The 13,712-nt window shown below is 46.4% G+C and overlaps 1 protein-coding gene across 3 annotated transcripts in view; it reads right to left on the minus strand.

Annotated features, from left to right (window-relative positions):
* LOC116352827 (nocturnin-like) overlaps positions 1–13,712 on the minus strand; it is a 27,691-nt gene that overhangs the window by 4,116 nt on the left and 9,863 nt on the right. For 2 of the 3 annotated variants that reach the window (XM_031814850.1, XM_031814852.1), the window contains exons 2-3: positions 744–1,229; positions 247–578 (exon numbers count right to left, since the gene is read on the minus strand). In XM_031814850.1, the coding sequence (XP_031670710.1) occupies positions 247–578; positions 744–1,229 (818 nt within the window). Of the gene's footprint in view, positions 1–246; positions 579–743; positions 1,230–11,549; positions 11,708–13,712 lie in introns of those variants that run through there. The other variant, XM_031814851.1, reaches the window with a different exon arrangement.

Raw genomic sequence — 13,712 nt, forward strand, 5'->3', positions numbered from 1 at the left:
ACTTAAGGGTTTACGTTCCAGTCTGTATTTTTAACAATCTATACTAACAGTGGCTATCCAGGAGGAGGGTTGACCTCTGACCTCTCTTGCCTGTAATAAAATAGGATCCTATCGGAATCCTTCATTCCTTGAGGTAATCGACGTGCTTGTAAATCAGAGTTTCCGTCCTATTAGGGCCAGACGTTGTCAGACCAGTGATTTACTTCAAGGAAGGAAGGACAGTTCAACTGGCATAGTTTTACAGACCTGGTTGGTGGGTGTGAAAAGGGCACACAGCCGGACATTCACACTATCCACCAAGTCCAACCGGGCTTCATCGTAGAACAGAGCACATCCATCCGGACCGTTGTTGCCCTCCACATCCAAACACGGAGACCAGGGCTTGGGGCAGAAGTTGCCGCGGTAACCCAGGCTGGCCAGGATTGGCTGGAAGGTGTCGTAGTAGTGGTCGACTTCCTGTAGACACAGGATGTGAGGTCGGTAGGTGAGGATCTCTTCTAGGATGAGGTATTTACGCTCCGCCCAGTTCAGGGCTTCCAGGGGACAGTTGACGAAACTGTCCATACCTTCACCTAGAGCTGGAGGGAGAGAGAATTCATCTGTCAGTCCGTCCATCCATCCATCTCACTGTCCTCGATGCCAATTAATATGAGCAATAATATACCATTTAATGGCCCTGAATGAGATGAAACGTTCATGACTATGTTTGCTAAAGAAAGGCTCCAATAAAACACCATATTTACCTTGAGCCAGTATGTTCCACTGCATAACTCTGATGGTCCTCTGGGTGGCATCGTTGTCCACTTCCTCCCTGTCCACCTCTCCCTCCCCGGGGCAGATGAAGGCTCTAAGGAGGCGAGGAGGCCTGTCCCGTAGAGCCTCCTCACACTCCCTCAGCAGCTCCAGGGGGTGCCCCCCCGGGGGAGAGTGACACCCCTGTGAGGGGGAGGGGTGCTGGGGGTCCTGGTGATGGGCCAGCAGGGTGGTAGTGGTGCTGGTGCTGACTAGGGTCTGGGCCAGGGGGGTGGTAGTGGTGCTGGTGCTGACTAGGGTCTGGGCCAGGGGGGTGGTAGTGGTGCTGGTGCTGACTAGGGTCTGGGCCAGGGGGGTGGTAGTGGTGCTGGTGCTGACTAGGGTCTGGGCCAGGGGGGTGGTAGTGGTGCTGGTGCTGACTAGTGTCTGGGCCAGGGAGCTGTAGAGTCTACTGGCACCACTGCCCATTGAACAGACTGGAGAGAGACAGAGAGAGGGTGTAGGGAGATGAGTTACAACAATAACATTATATTTCACAGAACACTTTAATCCAATACCAAGTCCCAAACTATTTTAACCACAACTCTCAGTGATCCCCACAACATAGAACCACACAAAGGGCCAACAAGGGTAGCCTGAGGTTGATTCCATCCCAGAAATAGGTGTCCGTCTCTAGGGAGAAGTCCTGCGAACCCTGGGCCTCACTCCCCACGTGCCTGGTTCCTCACACTAACAGGGCCTAGTGTTGTACTGATCCATGTCTACTGCTGTAGCAACACCAGCGTTTCCCTACACACTGATCTTAGGTCAGTTTTCCCTCCAGCCCTTTATGGTTAAGGATTTGGGAAAGCTGATCCTAGATCTGTGCTTAAAGGTGACATGTATCCTCTCTCTCAATTCAGGGAGGATCCAACTAACCTAATCCCCTTGGTCAATCAGGAGTAAGTTCAAAGGTGAGATTGGGGTTGTTGCCAGGTGAAGGGGTAAAAGGTCACCTATTGACTCATCATTTGACTTGGAACACAGAAAATATTGACAACCAAAGGCCTTTTTGTTTTCGCCCCAGAAAGTTTTCTATGAAAAACACTATCTGAATAGGACATCTATGGGTGAACTACCGGAACGGTGTGTGTTTTTCATAGAAAACTATCTGAATAGGACATCTATGGGTGGACTACCGGAACGGTGTGTGTTTTTCATAGAAAACTATCTGAATAGGACATCTATGGGTGAACTATCGGACGGTGTGTGTGTTTGCAAGGCAAATTGTGTGGTTCAGTTTGTGTGGATACAGAAAGACTGCTTGTTAGCTGGTTCTGACGGCCACAGCTGGCTGATGTGCCTTACCTTGTCCTGGGACAACAGTAGCTCTGTGTGCTATAAGTGAGTGTGTGTGTCATCTCTGGTTTCAGTGTATACAGTGCCATGCGAAAGTATTCGGCCCCCTTGAACTTTGCGACCTTTTGCCACATTTCAGGCTTCAAACATAAAGATATAAAACTGTATTTTTTTGTGAAGAATCAACAACAAGTGGGACACAATCATGAAGTGGAACGACATTTATTGGATATTTCAAACTTTTTTAACAAATCAAAAACTGAAGACTTGGGCGTGCAAAATTATTCAGCCCCTTTACTTTCAGTGCAGCAAACTCTCTCCAGAAGTTCAGTGAGGATCTCTGAATGATCCAATGTTGACCTAAATGACTAATGATGATAAATACAATCCACCTGTGTGTAATCAAGTCTCCGTATAAATGCACCTGCACTGTGATAGTCTCAGAGGTCCGTTAAAAGCGCAGAGAGCATCATGAAGAACAAGGAACACCCCAGGCAGGTCCGAGATACTGTTGTGAAGAAGTTTAAAGCCGGATTTGGATACAAAAAGATTTCCCAAGCTTTAAACATCCCAAGGAGCACTGTGCAAGCGATAATATTGAAATGGAAGGAGTATCAGACCACTGCAAATCTACCTAGACCTGGCCGTCCCTCTAAACTTTCAGCTCATACAAGGAGAAGACTGAGAGATGCAGCCAAGAGGCCCATGATCACTCTGGATGAACTGCAGAGATCTACAGCTGAGGTGGGAGACTCTGTCCATAGGACAACAATCAGTCGTATATTGCACAAATCTGGCCTTTATGGAAGAGTGGCAAGAAGAAAGCAATTTCTTAAAGATATCCATAAAAAGTGTCGTTTAAAGTTTGCCACAAGCCACCTGGGAGACCAAACATGTGGAAGAAGGTGCTCTGGTCAGATTAAACCAAAATAGAAATTTTTGGCAACAATGCAAAACGTTATGTTTGGCGTAAAAACACAGCTCATCACCCTGAACACACCATCCCCACTGTCAAACATGGTGGTGGCAGCATCATGGTTTGGGCCTGCTTTTCTTCAGCAGGGACAGGGAAGATGGTTAAAATTGATGGGAAGATGGATGGAGCCAAATACAGGACCATTCTGGAAGAGAACCTGATGGAGTCTGCAAAAGACCTGAGACTGGGACAGAGATTTGTCTTCCAACAAGAAAATGATCCAAAACATAAAGCAAAATCTACAATGGAATGGTTCAAAAATAAACATATACAGGTGTTAGAATGGCCAAGTCAAAGTCCAGACCTGAATCCAATCGAGAATCCGTGGAAAGAACTGAAAACTGCTGTTCACAAATGCTCTCCATCCAACCTCACTGAGCTCGAGCTGTTTTGCAAGGAGGAATGGGAAAAAATGTCAGTCTCTCGATGTGCAAAACTGATAGAGACATACCCCAAGCGACTTACAGCTGTAATCGCAGCAAAAGGTGGCGCTACGAAGTATTAACTTAAAGGGGCTGAATAATTTTGCACGCCCAATTTTTCAGTTTTTGATTTGTTAAAAAAGTTTGAAATATCCAATAAATGTCGTTCCACTTCATGATTGTGTCCCACTTGTTGTTGATTCTTCACAAAAAAAAACACAGTTTTATATCTTTATGTTTGAAGCCTGAAATGTGGCAAAAGGTCGCAAAGTTCAAGGGGGCCGAATACTTTCGCAAGGCACTGTATGTGTGTCTCCTTCCTCCATAGTGTGTGTGTGTGTGTGTCATCTCTGGTTTCAGTGTATATGTGTGTTTCCTTCCTCCAAAGTGTGTGTGTTCTTTTGGCTCAGTTTCGCTCCACTTTCAGTCGGTCAATATGTGTGTGTGTGTGTGTACTATTTATTTCTCTCCTGTCAGTTTGTGTGCCAGTTCCTCTTTACTCTCAACTAGTCACATGCACCAGTGACCCTACAGCCCAGTTTGTAGTGTGTGTGTGTGTGTGTGTGTGTGTGTGTGTGTGTGTGTGTGTGTGTGTGTGTGTGTGTGTGTGTGTGTGAGCGCATGGACAACAGTATCCTGTGAGATAAACATGACTGTCAGCTGACTGCGTGTTCCTCTTTTTGCCCTCTCTGGACACAACCAGTAAGGCTCAGTTTATAAAGGACTACATCTCCCAGCTCTCACATGAACAAGTAAGGCTCAGTTTACGAAGGACTACATCTCCCAGCTCTCACATTAACCAGTAAGGCTCAGTTTATAAAGGACTACATCTCCCAGCTCTCACATGAACCAGTAATGCTCAGTTTATGAAGGACTACATCTCCCAGCTCTCACATGAACCAGTAATGCTCAGTTTATAAAGGACTACATCTCCCAGCTCTCACATGAACCAGTAAGGCTCAGTTTATAAAGGACTACATCTCCCAGCTCTCACATTAACCAGTAAGGCTCAGTTTATAAAGGACTACATCTCTCAGCTCTCACATTAACCAGTAAGGCTCAGTTTATAAAGGACTACATCTCCCAGCTCTCACATGATCCAGTAAGGCTGAGTTTATAGAAGGACTACATCTCCCAGCTCTCACATGAACCAGTAAGGCTCAGTTTATGAAGGACTACATCTCCCAGCTCTCACATTAACCAGTAAGGCTCAGTTTATAAAGGACTACATCTCCCAGCTCTCAAGTTGCCAAGTTAAATAAAGTTAAATAAAAAAGAATGTATGAGTAAATCAAAACCTAAAACTATTAGGTAGGTTACTAAGCAACAAACAGACCTTTTGTTGACATTACCACTAAAACCTCATCTCTGTGCCAAGACCAATAGCCATCCAGAAACAGTCAGTGGTCAGCAGTTTTACTATCTGCTGTTTGTTCTATTGCTGATTCCTGAGGATCTCATACTGGCCCATATGTCCTGAGGATCTCATACTGGCCCATATGTCCTGAGGATCTCATACTGGCCCATATGTCCTGAGGATCTCATACTGGCCCATATGTCCTGAGGATCTCATACTGGCCCATATGTCCTGAGGATCTCATACTGGCCCATATGTCCTGAGGATCTCATACTGGCCCATATGTCCTGAGGATCTCATACTGGCCCATATGTCCTGAGGATCTCATACTGGCCCATATGTCCTGAGGATCTCATACTGGCCCATATGTCCTGAGGATCTCATACTGGCCCGGCCCATATGTCCTGAGGATCTCATACTGGCCCATATGTCCTGAGGATCTCATACTGGCCCATATGTCCTGAGGATCTCATACTGGCCCATATGTCCTGAGGATCTCATACTGGCCCATATGTCCTGAGGATCTCATACTGGCCCATATGTCCTGAGGATCTCATACTGGCCCATATGTCCTGAGGATCTCATACTGGCCCATATGTCCTGAGGATCTCATACTGGCCCATATGTCCTGAGGATCTCATACTGGCCCATATGTCCTGAGGATCTCATACTGGCCCATATGTCCTGAGGATCTCATACTGGCCCATATGTCCTGAGGATCTCATACTGGCCCATATGTCCTGAGGATCTCATACTGGCCCATATGTCCTGAGGATCTCATACTGGCCCATATGTCCTGAGGATCTCATACTGGCCCATATGTCCTGAGGATCTCATACTGGCCCATATGTCCTGAGGATCTCATACTGGCCCATATGTCCTGAGGATCTCATACTGGCCCATATGTCCTGAGGATCTCATACTGGCCCATATGTCCTGAGGATCTCATACTGGCCCATATGTCCTGAGGATCTCATACTGGCCCATATGTCCTGAGGATCTCATACTGGCCCATAGTCCTGAGGATCTCATACTGGCCCATAGGTCCTGAGGATCTCATACTGGCCCATATGTCCTGAGGATCTCATACTGGCCCATATGTCCTGAGGATCTCATACTGGCCCATAGGTCCTGAGGATCTCATACTGGCCCATAGGTCCTGAGGATCTCATACTGGCCCATATGTCCTGAGGATCTCATACTGGCCCATATGTCCTGAGGATCTCATACTGGCCCATATGTCCTGAGGATCTCATACTGGCCCATATGTCCTGAGGATCTCATACTGGCCCATATGTCCTGAGGATCTCATACTGGCCCATATGTCCTGAGGATCTCATACTGGCCCATAGGTCCTGAGGATCTCATACTGGCCCATATGTCCTGAGGATCTCATACTGGCCCATATGTCCTGAGGATCTCATACTGGCCCATATGTCCTGAGGATCTCATACTGGCCCATAGGTCCTGAGGATCTCATACTGGCCCATATGTCCTGAGGATCTCATACTCTGGATGAACTGCAGAGATCTACAGCTGAGGTGGGAGACTCTGTCCATAGGACAACAATCAGTCGTATATTGCACAAATCTGGCCTTTATGGAAGAGTGGCAAGAAGAAAGCAATTTCTTAAAGATATCCATAAAAAGTGTCGTTTAAAGTTTGCCACAAGCCACCTGGGAGACCAAACATGTGGAAGAAGGTGCTCTGGTCAGATTAAACCAAAATAGAAATTTTTGGCAACAATGCAAAACGTTATGTTTGGCGTAAAAACACAGCTCATCACCCTGAACACACCATCCCCACTGTCAAACATGGTGGTGGCAGCATCATGGTTTGGGCCTGCTTTTCTTCAGCAGGGACAGGGAAGATGGTTAAAATTGATGGGAAGATGGATGGAGCCAAATACAGGACCATTCTGGAAGAGAACCTGATGGAGTCTGCAAAAGACCTGAGACTGGGACAGAGATTTGTCTTCCAACAAGAAAATGATCCAAAACATAAAGCAAAATCTACAATGGAATGGTTCAAAAATAAACATATACAGGTGTTAGAATGGCCAAGTCAAAGTCCAGACCTGAATCCAATCGAGAATCCGTGGAAAGAACTGAAAACTGCTGTTCACAAATGCTCTCCATCCAACCTCACTGAGCTCGAGCTGTTTTGCAAGGAGGAATGGGAAAAAATGTCAGTCTCTCGATGTGCAAAACTGATAGAGACATACCCCAAGCGACTTACAGCTGTAATCGCAGCAAAAGGTGGCGCTACGAAGTATTAACTTAAAGGGGCTGAATAATTTTGCACGCCCAATTTTTCAGTTTTTGATTTGTTAAAAAAGTTTGAAATATCCAATAAATGTCGTTCCACTTCATGATTGTGTCCCACTTGTTGTTGATTCTTCACAAAAAAAAACACAGTTTTATATCTTTATGTTTGAAGCCTGAAATGTGGCAAAAGGTCGCAAAGTTCAAGGGGGCCGAATACTTTCGCAAGGCACTGTATGTGTGTCTCCTTCCTCCATAGTGTGTGTGTGTGTGTGTCATCTCTGGTTTCAGTGTATATGTGTGTTTCCTTCCTCCAAAGTGTGTGTGTTCTTTTGGCTCAGTTTCGCTCCACTTTCAGTCGGTCAATATGTGTGTGTGTGTGTGTACTATTTATTTCTCTCCTGTCAGTTTGTGTGCCAGTTCCTCTTTACTCTCAACTAGTCACATGCACCAGTGACCCTACAGCCCAGTTTGTAGTGTGTGTGTGTGTGTGTGTGTGTGTGTGTGTGTGTGTGTGTGTGTGTGTGTGTGTGTGTGTGTGTGTGTGAGCGCATGGACAACAGTATCCTGTGAGATAAACATGACTGTCAGCTGACTGCGTGTTCCTCTTTTTGCCCTCTCTGGACACAACCAGTAAGGCTCAGTTTATAAAGGACTACATCTCCCAGCTCTCACATGAACAAGTAAGGCTCAGTTTACGAAGGACTACATCTCCCAGCTCTCACATTAACCAGTAAGGCTCAGTTTATAAAGGACTACATCTCCCAGCTCTCACATGAACCAGTAATGCTCAGTTTATGAAGGACTACATCTCCCAGCTCTCACATGAACCAGTAATGCTCAGTTTATAAAGGACTACATCTCCCAGCTCTCACATGAACCAGTAAGGCTCAGTTTATAAAGGACTACATCTCCCAGCTCTCACATTAACCAGTAAGGCTCAGTTTATAAAGGACTACATCTCTCAGCTCTCACATTAACCAGTAAGGCTCAGTTTATAAAGGACTACATCTCCCAGCTCTCACATGATCCAGTAAGGCTGAGTTTATAGAAGGACTACATCTCCCAGCTCTCACATGAACCAGTAAGGCTCAGTTTATGAAGGACTACATCTCCCAGCTCTCACATTAACCAGTAAGGCTCAGTTTATAAAGGACTACATCTCCCAGCTCTCAAGTTGCCAAGTTAAATAAAGTTAAATAAAAAAGAATGTATGAGTAAATCAAAACCTAAAACTATTAGGTAGGTTACTAAGCAACAAACAGACCTTTTGTTGACATTACCACTAAAACCTCATCTCTGTGCCAAGACCAATAGCCATCCAGAAACAGTCAGTGGTCAGCAGTTTTACTATCTGCTGTTTGTTCTATTGCTGATTCCTGAGGATCTCATACTGGCCCATATGTCCTGAGGATCTCATACTGGCCCATATGTCCTGAGGATCTCATACTGGCCCATATGTCCTGAGGATCTCATACTGGCCCATATGTCCTGAGGATCTCATACTGGCCCATATGTCCTGAGGATCTCATACTGGCCCATATGTCCTGAGGATCTCATACTGGCCCATATGTCCTGAGGATCTCATACTGGCCCATATGTCCTGAGGATCTCATACTGGCCCATATGTCCTGAGGATCTCATACTGGCCCATATGTCCTGAGGATCTCATACTGGCCCATATGTCCTGAGGATCTCATACTGGCCCATATGTCCTGAGGATCTCATACTGGCCCATAGGTCCTGAGGATCTCATACTGGCCCATAGTCCTGAGGATCTCATACTGGCCCATATGTCCTGAGGATCTCATACTGGCCCATATGTCCTGAGGATCTCATACTGGCCCATATGTCCTGAGGATCTCATACTGGCCCATATGTCCTGAGGATCTCATACTGGCCCATATGTCCTGAGGATCTCATACTGGCCCATATGTCCTGAGGATCTCATACTGGCCCATATGTCCTGAGGATCTCATACTGGCCCATATGTCCTGAGGATCTCATACTGGCCCATATGTCCTGAGGATCTCATACTGGCCCATATGTCCTGAGGATCTCATACTGGCCCATATGTCCTGAGGATCTCATACTGGCCCATATGTCCTGAGGATCTCATACTGGCCCATATGTCCTGAGGATCTCATACTGGCCCATATGTCCTGAGGATCTCATACTGGCCCATATGTCCTGAGGATCTCATACTGGCCCATATGTCCTGAGGATCTCATACTGGCCCATATGTCCTGAGGATCTCATACTGGCCCATATGTCCTGAGGATCTCATACTGGCCCATATGTCCTGAGGATCTCATACTGGCCCATAGGTCCTGAGGATCTCATACTGGCCCATATGTCCTGAGGATCTCATACTGGCCCATATGTCCTGAGGATCTCATACTGGCCCATATGTCCTGAGGATCTCATACTGGCCCATATGTCCTGAGGATCTCATACTGGCCCATATGTCCTGAGGATCTCATACTGGCCCATATGTCCTGAGGATCTCATACTGGCCCATATGTCCTGAGGATCTCATACTGGCCCATATGTCCTGAGGATCTCATACTGGCCCATATGTCCTGAGGATCTCATACTGGCCCATATGTCCTGAGGATCTCATACTGGCCCATATGTCCTGAGGATCTCATACTGGCCCATATGTCCTGAGGATCTCATACTGGCCCATATGTCCTGAGGATCTCATACTGGCCCATATGTCCTGAGGATCTCATACTGGCTCATATGTCCTGAGGATCTCATACTGGCCCATATGTCCTGAGGATCTCATACTGGCCCATATGTCCTGAGGATCTCATACTGGCCCATATGTCCTGAGGATCTCATACTGGCCCATATGTCCTGAGGATCTCATACTGGCCCATATGTCCTGAGGATCTCATACTGGCCCATATGTCCTGAGGATCTCATACTGGCCCATATGTCCTGAGGATCTCATACTGGCCCATATGTCCTGAGGATCTCATACTGGCCCATATGTCCTGAGGATCTCATACTGGCCCATATGTCCTGAGGATCTCATACTGGCCCATATGTCCTGAGGATCTCATACTGGCCCATATGTCCTGAGGATCTCATACTGGCCCATATGTCCTGAGGATCTCATACTGGCCCATATGTCCTGAGGATCTCATACTGGCCCATAGGTCCTGAGGATCTCATACTGGCCCATATGTCCTGAGGATCTCATACTGGCCCATATGTCCTGAGGATCTCATACTGGCCCATATGTCCTGAGGATCTCATACTGGCCCATAGGTCCCGAGGATCTCATACTGGCCCATAGGTCCCGAGGATCTCATACTGGCCCATAGGTCCTGAGGATCTCATACTGGCCCATAGGTCCTGAGGATCTCAAACTGGCCCATATGTCCTGAGGATCTCAAACTGGCCCATATGTCCTGAGGATCTCATACTGGCCCATATGTCCTGAGGATCTCATACTGGCCCATATGTCCTGACGATCTCATACTGGCCCATATGTCCTGACGATCTCATACTGGCCCATATGTCCTGACGATCTCATACTGGCCCATAGGTCCTGAGGATCTCATACTGGCCCATAAGTCCTGAGGACACACCACATGTCCCTATCTGTTGCTCTGAGACCAGGACATGGCTGTTTACCAGGGTGTGATGACCAGGTGCATGGTTTGAACCAGAGCTATGGTAACCAGGTCAGACACAGTGATGGGATAAAGGTTTTGCTCTTAAACAAATACTGCACGTCGGTCCTCATGTTCAGTGTGTGTGTCGGTCGCTGACAAATGAACCACATGCATCATATGGATATTTATCAACAGGATCCCTAGTCTCTGACCCCTAGTCTCCGACCCCCAGTCTCCGACCCATAGTCTCCGACCCCCAGTCTCCGACCCCCAGTCTCCGACCCCCAGTCTCCGACCCCCAGTCTCCGACCTCTAGTCTTCGACCCCCAGTCTCCGACAAATGAACCACATGCATCATATGGATATTTATCAACAGGATCCCTAGTCTCCGACCTCTAGTCTCTGACCCCCAGTCTCCGACCCCCAAAGTCTGACCTTATTGGGTGAAATAGAACACCCCTCCCCCAACAACTCCTCTCTCAACCAAACAAGGATCACACTACAACTTAAGAAAACATCACACTACAACTTCAGAAAACATCAGACGACCCGTTCTGCCTAAACATGAGGATATTCACAACAATATGAAGGAGAATTCATCTACTACATGACAACATCCAGTAGCTCAATCAGTTCAATAAACACCAGTGGTCCTTGCAAGTGCAGTGTACTGGGTTTTCCTTTTAATTCACTGTCAGATAATCCCCATCTGCAACAAGTCACCTCAGACGTAAGAGAGCCTTTCCCATTACAACGACCAATATAAACCTGCTAACACGAGTTTAATAGAGATACCACAGTCATGCTCACCCATAGTTTCCATCAGTCTCTTGCTTCCGTGTGTATCTGACTGACAGTCTTGAGAAAGAACTGTCAGTAAAATGTTGCTCAACGGTTGATAAACACTTGGTGTCTTGTCTCTCGCCGAGTGTGTGAGAGACGTACTCAGTGTGTTTCTGAGTGAGCTCAATGTTCACTACACCTTATAACCCATAGGGAGGGAGGGAAGGAGGGCGGGCGGGCGGGAGGGAGGGAGGGAGGGAGAACAGAAAGAGGGAAGGGAGGGAGGGAATGGAAGGGGTGTGAGATAGACAGAGAGAGAGAGAGATTAGGAGGGAGTGAGGGCAGCAGTCCATATGAGGCGTCACCACAGATCATGTGCTTGGGGACAGGATATAAAGCTACACAATCTCAACCGCTGATTCACACACACAGGGTGCGTTGTTGTATAAACAGACGTAGACGTAGGGAGGGTTATTTCACCACACAGGGTTTGTGGTTTGGTTCATGATAATAGTGTTAGTGGAATCAATGCCAGTCCTTAGCCAACAGCCACCTCAGCGTCACACACAGTTCCTCAATACGTCCAGAGACAGAACGGTGACATGAGATGTCCACAGACCCGTTGTATCTGCTCATTTTCCTGACCACAGATGACGTAGGAAAAACACATTTATTCAAGCATTTCAGAAATGTATTTTTTCCACTTCATATTGTGTCACTGTCCTATCCTATCCTATCATGTCTAACTGTCCTATCCTTTCCTATCATGTCTAACTGTCCTATCCTTTCCTATCATGTCTAACTGTCCTATCCTATCATGTCTAACTGTCCTATCCTATCATGTCTAACTGTCCTATCCTATCATGTCTAACTGTCCTCTCCTATCATGTCCAACTGTCCTATCATGTCCAACTGTCCTATCATGTCCAACTGTCCTATCATGTCCAACTGTCCTATCATGTCCAACTGTCCTATCATGTCCAACTGTCCTATCCTCTCCTATTATGTCTAACTGACCTATCCTCTCCTATCATGTCTTACTGTCCTACCCTCTCCTCTCACGTGTAACTGTCCTCTCCTATCATGTCTAACTGTCCTCTCATGTGTAACTGTCCTATCCTCTCCTATCATGTCTAACTGTCCAATCCTCTCCTCTCCTGTCTAAATGTCATACCCTTTCCTATCATGTCGACCTGTCCTATCCTCTCCTATCATGTCGACCTGTCCTATCCTCTCCTATTATGTCTAACTGTCCTATCATGTGTAACTGTCCTATCCTCTCCTATTATGTCTAACTGTCCTATCCTCTCCTATTATGTCTAACTGTCCAATCCTCTCCTATCATGTCTAACTGTCCAATCCTCTCCTATCGTGTCTAACTGTCCAATCCTCTCCTATCGTGTCTAACTGTCCAATCCTCTCCTATCGTGTCTAACTGTCCAATCCTCTCCTATCATATCTAACTGTCATATCCTCTCATGTGTAACTGTCCTATCCAACTGTCCAATCCTCTCCTATCATGTTTAACTGTCCTATCGTGTCTAACTGTTCTATCCTCTCCTATCATATCTAACTGTCCTATCCTTTCATGTGCAACTGTCCTATCCTCTCCTATCATGTCTAACAGTCCTATCCTCTCCTATCATATCTAACTGTCCTATCCTCTCCTATCATATCCAACTGTCCTATCCTCTCCTATCTAACTGTCCTATCATGTCTAACTGTCCTATCCTCTCTTATCATGTCTAACTGTCCTATCCTCTCATGTCTAACTGTCCTATCATGTGTAACTGTCCTATCCTCTCCTATGATGTGTAACTGTCCTATCATGTCTAACTGTCCTATCATGTCTAACTGTCCAATCCTCGCCTATCATATCCAACTGTCCTATCCTCTCATGTGTAACTGTCCTATCCAACTGTCCAATCCTCTATCATGTTTAACTGTCCTATCGTGTCTAACTGTCCTATCCTCTCCTATCATGTCTAACTGTCCTATCGTGTCCAACTGTCCCACCCTCTCCTATCACGTCTAACTGTCCTATCGTGTCCAACTGTCCCACCCTCTCCTATCACGTCTAACTGTCCTATCCTCTCCTATCTAACGGTCCTATCATGTCTAACTGTCCTCTCCTTTCCTATCATATCCAACTGTCCTATCCTCTCCTATCTACCTGTCCTATCATGTCCA

This window comes from Oncorhynchus kisutch, unplaced genomic scaffold, assembly GCF_002021735.2.
Source record: "Oncorhynchus kisutch isolate 150728-3 unplaced genomic scaffold, Okis_V2 Okis07a-Okis12b_hom, whole genome shotgun sequence".
Lineage (NCBI taxonomy): Eukaryota > Metazoa > Chordata > Actinopteri > Salmoniformes > Salmonidae > Oncorhynchus > Oncorhynchus kisutch.